General features: G+C 48.1%; 1 protein-coding gene across 1 annotated transcript; it reads right to left on the bottom strand.

Annotated features, from left to right (window-relative positions):
* Nucleotides 1-6,273: 6,273 nt before the first annotated feature.
* LOC130493455 (zinc finger protein 420-like) lies at nucleotides 6,274-17,153 on the bottom strand (the record flags this gene model as incomplete). The annotated part of the gene is made up of 5 exons (XM_056867207.1): nucleotides 17,139-17,153; nucleotides 16,539-16,647; nucleotides 15,670-15,762; nucleotides 7,323-7,694; nucleotides 6,274-6,914 (listed from the first exon to the last, which is right to left on the bottom strand). Coding segments are annotated over exons 1-5 (1,230 nt in total), but the record flags the coding sequence as incomplete, so codon positions are not given.
* Nucleotides 17,154-17,414: the final 261 nt, after the last annotated feature.

Genomic DNA, 17,414 nt, shown 5'->3' with positions numbered 1-17,414 from the left:
ACTTTAACTTAGATAACCCCCTCAGTTTAGCTGTTTTATTATCTTCTTCAAACCGGAGGTATGTTTTTGGGATATTTTTGCGGCAACTCAGTGGCTATTTTTACACTCTTCTTGTGCCTTTGGCTTTTATAAATTGGCCATTTAGGCAGAATTTAGAATTTTATGCTAAGTCACTTGGCACCCATATTGGGAATAGCTCTGAACAGGCCAGCAGGGCAAGATCAGGAGTCCTACATGATTCCCCCACCCCCAGGTCAATGCCAGGTGCAAATCTCACACAATAGGAAAAGATATTGCCTCCTCTGCATTTGTGTTCACACTCTCCTTGCAATAGGTATGCTAATCACACCAGAGTTTGGAAACAATAAAACACCCTTCAGGATCCCTCATCCAGGCCTGGAGGGCAGTTCCAGATTGATATGAAAAGAGGCCCTAGACTATTCCACTTGTGAGGCACCCTCCCAATCCCCCACCCTCAAGGCTACAGGAAGATGGAAGAGTGTTTTAAACAAAATTCAGTGAAGTGGAGGATGATGAGGGATGTTTAAAATTCCGTAATTCACAATCCCTCCTGTAAAGGACATAAGACGTTATTGTTAAATACCTAGTGATGGGGGAGTGGGGGGGGGGGGAGAGAGAAGCATAAATGTTAAAATTAACACTGTGACAAACTTTTGCAATAACTGAACTTTGTAAACATTTTGTGGAATAAGCAGGAATTTTTAGGAAAATGAAATTGTAAGTTTACTGTTATATTCTTTAAAATACATATATTCTTTTAAAATACAAAGAAAGGAACTACAATAATCAAATACACTAAGACAAAAAGATTTTTTCTAGCCTTTCTCAGAGCAAAATCATCCAGACATCCATCAAAATTTGTTTGTCTGAGTTTTTCACTTTCACTGCACAGAATGCTCAGTGCGAACAACTCTTACTGTTAAACATTTTCCCCTAAAATCCAGATGGTACCATTCCACACATAATTTAAACCCATTATGGTGAGTCCTATCCTCTGCTGCCATCAGGAACAGCTCCCTGCCCTCCTCTAAGAGTGTGTGTGTGTGTGTGTGTGTGTGTGTGAATTGCCGTCAAGTCGCTAAGTAATGCTGTTGGTATGTCTGCATGGGTGTGTGAGAGGGGTAAGTTTATAAAGTTACATTGTACACGGCTAAGTCAGACCACAGTCATGTGTAAAGTGTCGTTAAGTTGCAGCTGACTTATAACGACACCATAGGGTTTTCAAGGCAAGAGCTCAACATAAGTGATTTGCCATTGCTTCCGCTGCATGGTGACCCCCGGATTCCTTGGTGGTCTCCCATCCAAATACTAACCAGGGCCAACCCCATTTAGCTTCTGAGATCAGATGACATCACGCAAACTGGACCATCCAGGCCAGAGATGGGATATTTTTATGGACTCGGAGCATTGCTCCCCGTTAATGTTCCAATGCCTGGGACCTTGCTACAGATTTGCTCTGTGGGGTGACATTTTCCAGATGCCCTTCTGAGACCTGGGATTGTGCCTGGTGGAATTAGAATCATCGAATCATAGATTTGGAAGGGGCCCTACAGGCTATATAATCCAACCCCCTGATCAATGTAGAGTCAGCCTAAAGCATCCCTGAAAAGTGTTTGTCCAGCTGCTGCTTGAAGACTGCCAGGGAAGGGCAGCTCCTGAACTACTTGCTGTAAAATAATTTTGTACTAATGTCCAGACACATCATTGTGAGTCCTGTCCTCTGCTGTCAACAGGGACGGCTCCCTAACCTTCTCTGCCATGTACAGCCAAACTATGACATCTTGCAATTTGGATGTTATGCCTCTGTTGATGCACCCCAAGACCACGTTAGCCTTTTTTCCCCACTGCATCTTTTTCTGCCACTGCATCACACTGATGCATATTTAGCTTACAGTCCACCCATACCCCAAGATCTTGTTCATACACACTGCTATGCGGAATTGGAGCAGAAGGGTGAGCCAGTGGCTACTCAAGAGGGAGGGCCTTGAAAAAGTTAATGTAAGGCTCTTCCAAGGAGCGATTGTTCTTCTCCGAGGAACTGGGAGGCACATGATCCCTCACCCACGGAAGCTGTCATAGACCTTGGAAAGGCCAAATACTCAGGTAGGACAGGGACCTGTGAAGCAGCTAGCCCCTTTAGATGTCCACATGGCCCCGTTGTTGGGAATGTATCCTCTATTAAAACACTTTTTACGTTTACAAGTGTTTTTTAAAATTGTTTGCTTATTGTTCACTCTACTGAGGTGATTTGTTTTATATTGACTATGTCTAAAAACATCAAACTCAGATTTAAGCCAGGGACTACCCACCAAAAAAGCCGGTGTTTGAGAGGGGGCTACTCTGAGCTCACCCAGGTTTGTACCCCTAAGACCAGAGTTGTGGCGTCCAAGGAGTGGTTAGAGGCAGGTATGGGCAAGGGAGAGTGTGGAGGCTGGAGAACTCTCTAGTGTTCTGGATGACTGGTCAGGCCTGATTCATACATAGGAGTGAACATAAACCATAGCCATCTAATCAGCTTTCCTGTATCAGATAGTTTAATTCTGGGCAAGAAGTACTCCTCAACAACATTTTTGGTTCATTATGGACCCAGTACACAAGTGATTCTATTAAGAGAATTTTTGCTCCCATTTTATCCTTTATTGTAACATAGCTCTGTGCATCTTAAACATTGACTAACTCAAAAGAAAACAATACAATCCATTACTGCTACACAGATAATTCAAGGATACAATTACATGAGTCCATACAAATATGCAAAGATAAGCAGGTCACAAACAAGGAGCCCCTTCTAAGAAGCTCCCAATCAATTAACCTCCCAAAATTTACAGGGTTTTTTTAAATCACTTCCTCACGATAGCTAGCTGTCCCACTTGATAAGAGCACAAATGCTAGGCTAACTACAACTCTAAACACCAAACAACCTATACTTGAGTATCTTCTTAAAGTATGTAAAAATTGTTAGTTCATTCTTGCTATATTTTATATCAACAAAAAAGGGGGATTACAGGATGCTCATATGTATGACTATTTGTTGGTCCTCAACCTATACACCCCTATCTCTGAACTATATCTTTGCTTCTGTGAAGCTGTTCACTTTGTCCAATCTCAGACTCTTCTGCACCTGGCCTGCAACACACAATATCCATTGATATTAACCCTGAAGTCTGTGACACCTCTCCAAACATGGCTCACGTGGTTTGACAGATCTTTTAGGGAGAAAGCAGAAAGATGTCTGGGGAAGCAGAAGTATTTTGAAGGGATGAGCATTTTTGCCTCCAGGGTGTAGGCATTGTTGAGCATCAGGCCAGGAGTGCCACCCTGAGCTGCTTTGTCATGTGTACCCTTTCCCATACATTCATTGATCGGCTGAAGGAATAGGCCTGTCGACAAGGTCTTCAATCTTTGGTTTGTTTGCATTTGGCTTTGGGTTAACATTTGGGTTTGTCAGAGTTCTCTGACAGTTTTCCAAGGCTCTGATTGAATGGGGAAAACTGCAGTCAGACAACTGCCCTCACTTTTGGACTGCAAAAACTAGTTCAATACATGAACTCTCAGCTGCCTGCCTCCTGCAGCTGTGGGCAAAAGAAAAACAGCAGCTTTGTAGGCAGACACAGCAGGTGCAGATGGGAATGGTTGGAAGGAGATCCCTGCTAGGGAGTTTCATTCCTCCCAAGAAATGTTCATTTCCCTATCCAATGCCAAAGTCACTATCATGAGTTATTTAATTTGCACCCCATCTAGGAATTTGTACTGAACTCAGTTCTTGCGGAAGTTAAAGCCTCAATAGCTGAACTTAGCTGAAGAATCACCCATCAGAAATAATTTTATTTAAAATGAAGCATGCTCTTTTTATTAGGCAAGAATTTGATAAACAGGTGCAAATTAATCCTGCAAGTAGAGGAAAATGCATGCAATAAAAATCAAGTCTAATTTCTCAAACACAAGCATTACAATCCATTGCCTGCCTCTGCATAGCAACCCTGGACTTTCTTGGGTGTTCTCCCATCCAAGTACTAACTAGGGCCAACCCTGCTTAGCAGCTGTGATCTGATGAGATCAGGATTGCCTGCTCCAGGTGAGGGTGGAGAATACTTTACACCCCTGAAATAAATGTATTTTCCTCCACTGCGTGTGTTCATTGTTTCCATACTCCTCACGGGAAAAGAATCATTCCCCCCTGGTAATGCACCATATCAAAGCACCCTTATATCATCAATGAACACCTCCCAATTTTTAAGGCTTTTAATTTTGCTGCTATTTTTCTACAATAATTTGGTCTTTTTGACAGGAAAAGAAGGATTTTAGCTGATCTCGTTTGCTTTTACCTTGGATCCATGAATGGACTAAGGGGGGGAAAGTGTAATGATCTTCTGTGGGAAACATTTTGGTTTAAGAACTTTAAAATCTTAGTAAACAGCACAGACCTGTCATTTGAGTCTCTGTGAATTTCAAGAGTGGGCTTTCATCACCTTATATAAACGGAATGATTTGGGTTGTGTTTTGGAATTTTTGTGAAATTGATCTATAAATGGGTCGTCAGAGGGGCAGCTTGACACTTATACAACAGGTGTCTGATAAGCCATGCAGCTTGTTGGGGCAAGTGAGCAGGAGAGGGATGTTTGGGTGTGGAAGGATGCTGCCGGCAGTGACTGGCCCTTTGAGTGTGGTCCGCAGGGATTGCTAAGAGCCATGTCAGCACAAAGGATGGATTTCTGTCACAGACCTCCAGCTGGACAGTCTGTTTCCCCTTTATGAGGATCCCAGGGGCAAACCATCAGTTGCCCACGGCTGGCCTGCCTCTTGCTTCTCCCCATGAGGGGATCGAACGAGAGGCCCCAACCGCGCTATCTGGGTGCCTTTACATACCTGTCTTTGCAAGTTTTCTCCCTAGCCCCATTGGACTGCAGGTGATGTTAGGATTGCACTGGAATGCCTAAGACCTGAGAGTGCTTCTAATTTGCATGTGCTCAGTAGGATGGGTGGCTGGGGTGCTAGTCTTGGATGGGGTAGCTGAGGATTCTGCCTTGTGTTTTGTTGTGAGTTGCACCATTGCTAGGAGAACAGGTGAGTTTGTCTTTGGGCTACCATCCCCCCCCCCCAGTTTCTCAGACCCATGTGTTCTGGTTGACATAACAGTTCCATTTCCTAGAGGAGTATGGGGGGAGGTGTGTTCAGATTTCTGTTTGGGGTACTGTCCTACGTTCCCCATAATGTCTGCCATATTACTGCCTGGCAGAAGGCAAATGGGCAATGGGCTGTCACTCGGACACTTATCTGGGCCCACCAGCTCTGACTTAGGAAATTCCGGGAGATCTGGGAGTGGTGCTTGGGGAGGGATGAGTTTGGGGAGGGGAATGAGATTGGTGGAGATGTGATACCATAGGTTCTGCCCACAAGGTGCTATATGCTCCAGATCAGGTGTAATCCCCAATGAATTACAGGCCCCATATAAGAAGTGGCAACCATGGCTCATCTGTTGGGTGCAGTTGAGTGTCTCTGACATTACAGACCTCTTTTGTGGTCGTGCAGTCATTGTGTCTTTCCTACCAATGGGAGGGAGGTCAAGGGGTGTAGAGCTTGTAGAGCTGGCTGTGCCCCTTTCTGCTACTCACCTGCAAGAGGGAGAAGGCACCTCCCCCCACCTGAGTTTCGCAGGCTTCCACTTGTTGCTTTCTAATTCTGTAAGCCAATTCATTTGATGTAATGTCTTTTCACACTCCCAACAGTTATATGGTTTCCCTTGGATGAATTTTTTGATAGGAAGACTGACTCCAACAGAAACTCAGTCCACACTCCAGGCATTTATATGGTTTCTGCCAGTGTGAATCCTTTAATGGGTTAGGTATTTTTTCTTCACATTTCAGGCAACTATACATTTTCTCCCCTGTATGAAGCCTGTTACTCCGGCTGAGGATTCTTTTGCAATCTAGGCATTTATATGGTTTCTCCCATATGAAATTTTCAGTGGGAAGGTGTGAACCCTAACTGAAGGTTTTTCCACCAGTTCGTTGATGGGAAGTAAGTCTTTTTATTTTCTTATGGAAGTTCCTTCCATACTCCAGGAATTTATATGGTTTCTCACCTGTGAATTCTTTGATGGACAGTAAGGTGTCCACATTTACTTAAGCTTTTCCCCTACTTCAGATATTTATACAGTTACTTGCCCATATGAATTATTTGATGGGAAGTTAGGCTGGTAGTCCGACTAAAGCTTTTCCCACACTCCAGGCATTTCTATGGTTTCTCACCTGTGTGAATTCTTTGATGGACTATAAGCTGTGAACTCTGACCAAATCTTTTCCCACACTCCTGGCATTTATATGGTTTCTCCCCTCTGTGAATTCTTTGATGGACTGTAAGCTGTGAACTCTGACTAAATCTTTTCCCACACTCCTGGCATATATATGGCTTCTCGCCCATATGAATTCTTTGATGGGAAGTAAGGGTGTCACTCCGACAGAATCTTTTACCACACTCCAGGCATTTATGTGGCTTCTCACCAGTGTGAATTCTTTGATGGGAAGCAAGAATGTTATGACTGAAGCTTTTCCCACACACAGGGCATTTATATGGTTTGTCACCTGTGTGAATTCTTTGATGGACTCTAAGGTACGAACTCCGAAGGAATCTTTTCCCACACTCCAGGCATCCATATGATTTTTCCCCTGTGTGAATTCTTTGATGGGAGGTAAGCATGTCACTTCGAATGAAGCTTTTCCCACACTCCAGGCATTTATATGGTTTCTCCCCTGTGTGAATTCTCTGATGGACTGTAAACTGTGAACTCAGACGGAACCTTTCTCCACACTCCAGGCATCTATATGGTTTCTCCCCAGTGTGAATTCTTTCATGGGAGGCAAGATTGTTACGATGTCTGAAGCTTTTTCCACATTCTAGGCATTGATGTGGTTTCTGCTCTGAATGAATTCTTTTATGGGCTGTAAGCTGTGAACTCTGATTAAATCTTTTTCCACACTCTAGGCATCTATATGGTTTTTCCCCTGTGTGAATTCTTCGATGGGAAGCAAGATTGTTACTATGACTGAAGCTTTTCCCACACTCCAGACATTTATATGGTTTCTCCCCTGTGTGAATTCTTCGATGGGAAGCAAGATTGCTACTGCAACGAAATCTTCTCCCACACTCCTGGCATTTATATGGTTTCTGCCCTGTGTGCATTCTTTGATGGACTGTAAGCTGTGAACTCCGAAAGAATCTTTTTCCACACTCGAGGCATCCATATGGTCTCTCCTCTGTGTGAATTCTTTCATGGGAAGTAAGGTATGCAATCATACAGAAACCTTTCCCACACTCCATGCATTTATATGGTTTCTCCCCTGAGTGAGTTCTTTGATGGGAAGTAAGCTGTGCTCTTTGACTGACGTTTTTCCCACACTCCAGGCATTTATATGGTTTCTCCCCTGTGTGAATTCTTTGATGGACTGTAAGCTGTGAATGCCGACTGAATCTTTTCCCACACACCAGGCATCTATATGGTTTCTCCCGTGTATGAATTCTTTGATGGGAAGTAAGACTGTCATTATGACTGAAGCTTTCCCCACACTCCAGGCATTTATATGGTTTCTCCCCCGTGTGAATTCTTTGATGGGAAGCTAGATGGTTACTCTGACTGAAGCTTTTACCACACTCCAGGCATTTATATGGCTTTTCACCTGTGTGAATTCTTTGATGCCGAGTAAGGCGCCCACTCTTATGGAAGCTTTTCCCACACTCCAGGCATTTATATGTTTTCTTTTTCTTACACATCTTTTGTTGAATATTAATAACTGATTTTCCAGTAAAACTTTCCCTGTTTGCAGTGTGCTCATTCCTATTGTCTCCTTGGTATATATTTTGCCCTGGAGTGTCATCCCCCTGTAAAAGACTGGAACTATTCCTCCTTTTAGGTGGGTGTTTTCCCTCCTCCTTCCTCACTGCATCCAAATATTCAAACTTCTCTTTCACATCTGAAGACGTATTCTCTTTCTCCCTGAATGGATGTTCTTTTGCTTCATTCACTGACTCCCATGAGTCTCCTGCTGAAAGAAAGGGAAACCTGATGTGATTATAGGGCACTTTCCACAAATCCAGTAGCACCTTAGAAACCAAGAGTTTCAAGGTATAAGCTTTTGAGAGTCATTAGATATGAGTCAGAATGGAGATCTTTGAGTCCTTATACCCCAGTCAGAGCATGGGAGGGAGTTGCAAAGAAGGAACTGAGGATGCAGAGGTACAGTGCACATTGTACTTAGATAGATTAAAGCAGTAGAGAAATGCCTAGTGGCAGAAAATCAGTATCTGTAGGGAAATAAGAATCCTATGTCCCTATTCAGCCCGGGGGGGGGGGGCGTCCGTTGTTCTGAATTCGTGAATTAGTTTCAGAAACCTCCCCTTATAATTTCTCCATGAAGCTTCTGTTTAAGGACTGCCACTCTTAGATCCATTTATTCTTTTGTGTAAGGGCAAATGTTTGAAGGACAGGGTGGAAGGACATTGCTGACATTTGATGGCATACATAACCTTGGAAGATAATCAGTGAGAGCACTGGAGATGGTATGGCTGGTGTTGTTAGATCTGGTGATTGTTTTGTCAGACTGAATATGGGGACAGAGTTGGCATCTCAATTTCTTGCAGGCCCTGGTCCCAGATTTTCTCACCATGTTAGGAAAGTGTGAGGGTCTCTGTCTTTGTGTCTCTGCTTTCCATCACCTGCGGTGTTATCAGTGAACTCGTAAAAGCAGTTCACACCTTCTGGTCTCAGGCGCCAGGCCTGATGGCCCATGTATCTTCCCCCCCGCTGTTCTTCCTGCCAGTACTCCCTCAGGCCGGTGCGGCCTTGGAAGTGTGATAGCCGCACCAGACTTCCTGGGATCCGTCTGATGTTTTGTATTATGCCAAGCTTGTAACTTCCCATAACAATAAGTGTGAACCCCAGTGCCCCAGTGCCCTGGAGTCAATATATTCTGTAAACCCGTATAGCCCCTCACTTGCAACTTTCTACCTGTGCCTGTCTCATCTCCTGAAGGCTTCAATAAATCTATTGTTTCTGTATCAACGTCTGAGCAACTGATTTGGAGAAGCAAACTCAGAGAGGGGGATCTCTCACATTAAGTTGCAAGTCTTTGCCTCTCGGACTGCAGCTGTACCGCTTTGGACAGAATGTCAGCCGACGAGGACACCACCCCTAGCCCCGATGCCCCCAAGGAACCGGACGAGCCGGAGAAGCCGGACCCGAAGGAGGAGGGAGCCAAGCCAAAGAAACCGAAGGGTCGCGTCCCCGACCAAGATCGGGACGAACGTCCCCGGGGGCTTACTTATTGGCTGGACTCTCCCAAGGGCTGGTCGCTCTCGCGGACTGCGGCGAAGGATCGCCGGTTGGCCTTCCCCAGCACGGGACTCGAAGGGGACCCGGCCCGCAAAGAGGCCCTCATGGAGGAAGAACGAAAGCAGTGGCAGGAAGACCGCCGGGCTATGCAGGAGCAGATGGAGATCATGCAACGCGTAATGGGTGAGATGGCCACGACCCTAGATGCGCTGAAGTTGCAACCTCCAGCCGGTGCTCCCCCAGACGGGGCGCCGGTAGTTCCGCCCGCAACCCCTGCCCCCCCGGCCCGTCGGGACCTGAAAGTCACGTATGACGGGTCGGGAGACCAGTTGACCTTTTTTATGGTCCAAGTAGACATTTTTATGCGGGAACAAGGCCGAACCTTCGTTTCTGAGGAGTCCCGGGTGCAGTACGTGGCTTCCTTACTGCAAGGGGAGGCGGCTGCCTGGATGGTGTTGCAGTATGAACTCCGCTCGCCGGTGCTGCGAACCCTGGACGAGTTCATGGTAGCACTCCGAAACCGTTTTGAGGACCCGACTCTGGGTGAGCGGGCTAAAGCCTCCCTGATGCAACTGCGCCAAGGGACTAAGTCGGTGGCGCAGTATGCAAGTGAGTTCCAGTCACTGGCTAGCCGAATTCTGGACTGGAGTGAAGCTACCTTGGTACAATGTTTCAGGGAGGGTCTCAACCCAGACCTCCAACATTGGGCCTTCATGCAAGGGAACCCCCCGGATGTGGAAGGTTGGGTTCGCCATGCTGCTGACATCGAGAATCGCAAACAACTCCTGAACTTGTCCAAGCAACGGCTTGGGCGAGACCCCAGGCCCCGAGGTGACCGTGGCCGGGAACTCCGGCAAGGGGGTGGCGGGGGTCTCTCGGCCGCGGAACGCCGCAAGCGGTTCGAGGCCGGCGTCTGCCTGATCTGCGGGGGAAGGGGTCACTTTGCATCGCAATGCCCCTCTCGCTCAGGCCGTCCGACCCCCCCCCGCCAAACCCAGGCCGAGCCGACGAAACCGGCCGCCGACAGCCAGCCTCGTCGCAGAAGTGGACCGCTGAGCCGGCGCTCCGGCGCACCCTCCGCTCTCCACGCGCGCCCCCAGGATGGGGCATCCGACTCTACGGTCCCATCGGGGTCCCGGATTACAAATACCGTCTTTGATTCGGACGGCTCCCCGGAAGCCACCACCCCGTCCCCCTCTTCCAGCGAGGAGGAAGAGTGGGAACAGCCGGCAAAAAACGCCGTCGGTCTGCTGTAGAGGGGGCTCCGCAGCAGACCGTCCCTATCGTTGTGCAAGGAGCTCCACCGATGGTAAGCGCCCAAGAGGACAATGTATTTGTGCGTGTTCATCTGTCCCTACCCAAAGGGGGTCCCCCGTTAGAGGTCCCCGCGTTGGTCGACTCGGGGTGTGCCCGCACCATGATAAATGAGGAAACTGCCAAGAAGTTGGGTGTCCGGCGCAAGCGGCTTCCGGGACCCCTCCGTTTTTCCCAAATGGATGGGAGTGACTTTAAACGGGGCCCTGTGACCCACAGAACTGCAGCCGTGATTATGTCCGTGGGGGAACATTGGGAACGGTTGTATTTCACCATCGCCCCTATTGTAACCCCTGTGGTGTTAGGGATGAACTGGTTAAGGGGACACAATCCCTCCATTGATTGGGTTAAACGGGTGCTTTCCTTCCCCGAAAACCCCTGTGGGTTGCATGACAAGGAACGGGTACTCAGAACTCCAGCCGCCGCACTGGTAGGGTCCCCCGCCCCAGTCTCTCCTCAATTACCCTCTGAGTACTCGCAGTTCACTGATGTTTTCGATGTTAGAGAGTGCGACGAACTGCCTCCCCACAGAGAAACGGACTGTGCCATCGAGATTGTAGGGGAAGGCAAACTGTCTAAGGGAAAGGTTTACCCCATGAGCCCTAGTGAAAAGACTGTATTGCGAGACTATCTGGATGTCAATCTGGCGAGGGGTTTCATACGCCCCTCCAAGGCTCCTTATTCAGCCCCAGCTTTCTTTGTAAAGAAAAAGACGGGAGATTTAAGACTGTGTATTGACTTTCGCAGACTGAACGCAGTCACCCAGTCTAATGCTTACCCCCTCCCTCTTATTCCTGACCTTCTAGCACAATTAAAGGAGGGCCGAATCTTCACCAAACTGGACTTGGTAGAAGCCTACCACCGCATTCGCATCAAAGAAGGAGACGAACCCAAAACGGCCTTTTCCAGTTGTTTTGGGATGTTTGAGTACCTGGTCATGCCGTTCGGACTTTCGGGGGCTCCGAGTGTCTTTATGCAATTAATTAATGAAGTTTTGCATGATTTACTGTTTCGGGGGGTGGTGGTATTTCTCGATGACATTCTTATTTACTCTGAGACCATGGAAGAACATGTGCGCCTAGTGCGAGAAGTGCTCCAGCGGCTGCGGGAGCACAAACTGTATGCTAAGGTGTCCAAGTGTGAATTCCACCAACCTTCTATTACATTTCTGGGGTATGTGATTTCCCACCATGGGTTGGAAATGGACCCCGCCAAGGTCCAGGCGGTGCGGGACTGGGAAACCCCCACTACCCGCCGCCAACTTCAACAGTTTTTGGGGTTTGCCAACTTTTACCGGAATTTCATTCCCAACTTTGCCCAAGTTGCGCTTCCCCTCACTGCCCTGTTGCGTACCAAGGACAGGGGGGCTAGCGCCGCACTCCCCTCAGCCCGTCTGCAATGGTCTCCCCAGTGCCAGCAAGCTTTTGAACGTTTAAAGCTACTTTTTTCATCCGAACCCGTTTTGGCTCACCCGGATTGCACCAAGCCCTTCGTGGTGCAGGTGGATGCCTCGGATGTAGCCATGGGCGGGGCCCTATTGCAGAGGGATGAGGGGGGACGGTTGAGGCCATGCGCCTACTTCTCCAAGAAGTTTTCCCAGTCCGAAATCAACTGGGCCATTTGGGAGAAGGAGGCAGCAGCGGTCAAACATGCCCTTACCATATGGAGACACTTCTTAGAGGGGGCCGAGCTGCCGTTCGAAGTGTGCACAGATCACAAGAATCGACCTGCTGCCATTTGCCGAATATGCGTACAACAATGCGCCTCATTCCTCTACCGGCTTTAGTCCCTTCCAAGTTATATACGGGACGGATTTTGGCCCTTTCGGTTCTGCCCCCGTCTCGCCAGAGCTCCAGTCTACCCCTGATCTTCAGGAGTGGATTCAGGTGGTTAAATCCACCTGGCCATGGTTGCTCAAAAATCTGGAAAGGGCAAAAAGCAAGTACAAGGAACAAGCAGACAAACACCGGTCTCCGGGATGGGAACTCAAGGTGGGGGAGCAAGTCTATCTGTCCACCAAAAACCTCCGCTCTCTTCGCCCCTGCAAAAAACTGAGCGACCGTTATGTAGGACCTTTCCCCATTACCAGAGTAATCAACGAGGTTACCGTGGAACTGAGTCTCCCTAAGACTCTCAAGGGAGTTCATCCAGTCTTCCATATAAGCCTCCTCAAACCTTATGTAGCAGCTCCCCAGTTCCACCCCCCTCCCGCTCATGAGATTCCTACCGTAGTAGGAGGGGATACCCATTTGGAAATATCCAAGGTTTTAGATTCCAAATGGAAGAAAGGGAAACTGTTTTACTTTGTTCGCTGGAAAAACCTTGGCTCCGCTCATGACGAATGGGTGGCCGCACCCCACATGGCAGCTCCTCGCTTGGTCCGAGAATTCCACCTCGCTTATCCCGATAAGCCTCGTCCTCTCGGAGGGGGGCCTTAAGGGGGGCAGAATGTGAGGGTCTCTGTCTTTGTGTCTCTGCTTTCCATCACCTGCGGTGTTATCAGTGAACTCGTAAAAGCAGTTCACACCTTCTGGTCTCAGGCGCCAGGCCTGATGGCCCATGTATCTTCCCCCCCGCTGTTCTTCCTGCCAGTACTCCCTCAGGCCGGTGCGGCCTTGGAAGTGTGATAGCCGCACCAGACTTCCTGGGATCCGTCTGATGTTTTGTATTATGCCAAGCTTGTAACTTCCCATAACAATAAGTGTGAACCCCAGTGCCCCAGTGCCCTGGAGTCAATATATTCTGTAAACCCGTATAGCCCCTCACTTGCAACTTTCTACCTGTGCCTGTCTCATCTCCTGAAGGCTTCAATAAATCTATTGTTTCTGTATCAACGTCTGAGCAACTGATTTGGAGAAGCAAACTCAGAGAGGGGGATCTCTCACAGAAAGGCTTTGTTCTGGATAAGAAGTTGCTTAAGGTGAAGAGGGTGTCTGTGGTCATGTAAAGATTTGCTTCCCAATGCCTATAAGAGAGGTGTTGAACTGGTTTAAGCTTAGAGCTGTATGTAACTACCAGTAGTCATAAAATCATAGAATCTGTTCTGTTGTTGCTTGGGCCTATTTTGTATGAGGTTTCCTCTTGGAATGATTCTGGCATCAGGTGAGTATAGTAATTATAAAATGACGTAGATCCGGCTGGTCAGAATCTCTGTTGGAGGGACTGAAACAGACCCATATCTGACAAAGGGAGCCTAAACTCTGGAAAGCTTATACCCTGACAATCTCACTGGTCTCTAAGATGCTACTGGACTCAAATCCAACTGTTCTACTGCAGACCAACATAGCTACTCTCTGATACTTTCCACAAATACTTGTGTCAGAGCTTTCTACTTTGCACAGTGTCCAAATCGCAAGATGTCATAGTTCTGCTGTACACTGCATTGGTCAGGCCGCACCTGGAGTATTGTGTGCAGTTCTGGAGGCCTCACTTCAGAAAGGGTGTAGACAGACTCTTCTCTATGGCCATCTTCTGGGCATGGAACAGGGGTCACTGGTGGTGTGTGTGTGGGGGGGAGGCAGTTGTGAATTTCCTGCATTATGGAGGAGGTTGGACTAGATGACCCTGGTGGTCCCTTCCAACTCTATGATTCTATGAGACTCGACAGGGTTCAGAGGAGAGCGATGAGGATGATCAGGGGCTTGGAGACCAAGCCCTATGAGGAAAGACTGAGGGACTTGGGAATGTTTAATCTGGAGAAGAGGAGGTTGAGGGGGAACACAAACTCTCTTTAAGTATTTGAAAGGCTGCCACTTAGAGGAGGGCAGGGAGGTGTTCCTGTTGGCAGCAAAGGATAGGACTCGCAATAATGGGTTTAAATTGCAGGCGGAAAGGTACCAGCTGGATATTAGGGGAAGTTTTTTTTACAGTAAGAGTTGTTCGACGGTGGAATCAGCTACCTAGGGAGGTGGTGAGCTCCCCCCCACTGGCAGTCTTTAAGCAGAGGATAGACAAACACTTGTCAGGGATGCTCTAGGCTGATCCTACATTAAGCAGGGGGTTGGACTAGATGGTCTATATGGCCCCTTCCAACTCTGTGATTCTATGCACTCTGTTTAATGTTCAGGGGTTAAGCTTATGGGGGGGGGGCTGAGAGGCTTCCCGGGGTGCTATGTTTTGAGAAGGCAATCAGAAGCAATCATCTCTAGAAGATCAAAGTTAAACCAGCATTTGACCAGAGGGGACATTACTGGCCACATGAAGAAAGTACCTGGGATGATATTAATCTGAATAATCTGGATCCAAAAAGTCACATTTGCCTCTCTGTTTAAACCACTGCAGAAGGAAGTAAAGTGTGGGGAGATATGTCTTTTTACAGGCTGCAGGGTCAGTCCACCTGCTCCTCCAATACGTCCCTGGTCCCTTCCCCCAACCTGGGGGGGGGAATCTGCTATGAAGACCCCCCTCTAAGACCCCTCCTGCACATTGATCGAGCTACTTCAACGGCTTCATGGCTGGCAACTCCAGACGGAATGGAATAGGCTGTTATTCAGAAGAGACAAATCCTGACAAGAGTTTAAAATACGCAGAGAAAACCGGGATTTCCACTAGAAAAGGCTGTGTTTTATACTGGCACTCTGTAGTGGCCAGGACATTCAGAATCACTTAAAACACTGTGTATGCATGGGAGGTGGGAAGGCGGCCACACAAGAGCTGCTTTGAGTCAGGTGTGCGGGAAGCACGTGCTTTGCAGCATCCCCAGATGAAGGCCTGGCATCTCCAGTTAAAGAGATCGCAGGTGGACAAGGGCTAGGAAACACCCAGGCCTGAAAGACTCCACCTCTCAGAGGACAATACTTGGTTAGACAGAGGGAGTGATCTGAGCTGGTAGAAGGAAGTCACATATTTTCATAGGTTCAAGATCTACAGGCCCCCCCCCCTTCACAATTCACAACCCAGCCAAGCACTTTTGAGGAGAAACTCAGGATAAACAAGGCTATGGAAATCCACCAACTTGGGAATGACACACAGGGAACACACAGTCCCAGAACAGACATCGAAGCAGCTACCTGCCAATCCCTCCTCTTCATCAGCGATCATGAGAAACAGTTCTTCCTGTTCCTCTAGCCAGGAGATGAGGTCAGGTTTGGCAATCTGAGGTCCTTTTAACAGGAAAAAAACACACACACAATTATAACTTGCTTGTGTGTAAGTCAATTCAGCAGTTTCAAGCCAGGTTGACTATCCCTCCAGAAACACACAACAGGCAAGTAATAGGAGTGGGGTGGCGGACAGTATGGGGTGAGAACCACCAGTCTCGCACTGGCAGTTCTGTGTCTGCTCCCTGCCAAGCTGAGATGAAAACACCAGCTGAGAACTCAGTAAAGTGGCTGAGAAGCCAGCAGAGTTCCCCCTTCTCAGCCACATCTCTTCACGGGTAAGTCAAGGCCCAGACTGAAGCCCCTGGTATAGACCACCCCTCCTTCTCCTCACCAAGCATCCCTTGGCATCTCTTCTGGGGTCATATCAGAATCCCTCCCACATCAGAGGAAAGACCTTGGAGGGTGGCAGAGATCAGCCACTGGGCCCAGTGAAGATACCCTTGACCATGCTCCTCAGTGGAACAGGCTTTCTCGGGAGGTGGTAAGCTCTCCTTCCCTGGAGGTTTTTAAGAAGGGGCTAGATGGCTATCTGTCAGCAATGCTGATTCTGTGACCTTAGGCAGATGATGAGAGGGAGGGCATCTTGGCCATCTTCTGGTCACTAGGGGTGTGGAGGGGAGGAAGTTATGGATTTCCTGCATTGTGCAGGGGGTTGGACTTGATGACCCTGGTGGTCCCTTCCAACTCTATGATTCTATGTCCTTCCCCATTAAAGACTTCCTTACAGTCACTTCCTACATCAAGGAGGCGGCAGCCAAGGTGAGAAGGATCCTCACCCAAAGAGGCTACGTTGCCAAAATTCTCCAGCATGACTTCCTTGTAGAGAGCTCTCTGCGCGGGGCGCAGCAGGGCCCACTCCCCCTGGGTGAAGTACACAGCCACCTCCTCAAAGGACACCACGCCCTGCAAGAAAAATAAGAGGGAAGCATTTCTTTACATCTCTGAAGTGCTCGTCTATGGGAGGAAAAGCTAAAAATAGAGGCAGTAAATAAATACTAGAAGACCAGCACAAAGAAGAGGGGAGAAGAACTGTGTGTGAAAATCTCCCCCTCCCCCACTCCCTGACTTCCTTTGGGGCATCTTAGGGCCAAAGGGATTGTCTTCATTGCCTGGGGGCTACAACCAGAGGTGTCCATTCTGTAAGGGACTGAGTTGCTTTCCATGGGATATTAATGGTCTAGTATTTTTCATAGTCTCTGCTTGGGCTTCTCTATGCATACAATGCTAGGCTGGGGGTTGATCATTTTCCTGCCTCCTGGGGGGGGGGGGGAAGCAGGGAAAAACCAAGGGCCAGGATCCCAATTCTCTGAGCCTCTCAACAGAGAAAGTAGCCTTCCTGCCCTCTGCTGCGCATCTCCACAATGACAACCACTTACCTGAGCTGGCTGCATGGCAGCTCTTTCCCCTTCACCACACGGAGCTGATGGCAGAGAAGGCATCAGGGGTGTTTTTCTGCTTCCGCCTGGGATTGTGAGAAAGAAAGAAGGCAGGAAACCCTTTTTGGTAGACACGCATTTCGGTTCCAGCCCCTAACATTTCTCTGGATTGGTTTCAGAGCAAAATTTAAGATAGTGTGTTTGATCTAGGAAGGTTCAAGAGTGTTTGGCCTAACATCACTCTAGGCCCAACCAGACATCCTTTCTGGAGGGGGG

This window comes from Euleptes europaea, chromosome 1, assembly GCF_029931775.1.
Source record: "Euleptes europaea isolate rEulEur1 chromosome 1, rEulEur1.hap1, whole genome shotgun sequence".
NCBI classification, from domain to species: Eukaryota; Metazoa; Chordata; class Lepidosauria; order Squamata; family Sphaerodactylidae; genus Euleptes; species Euleptes europaea.
This window is presented reverse-complemented; position numbering and strand designations above follow the sequence as displayed.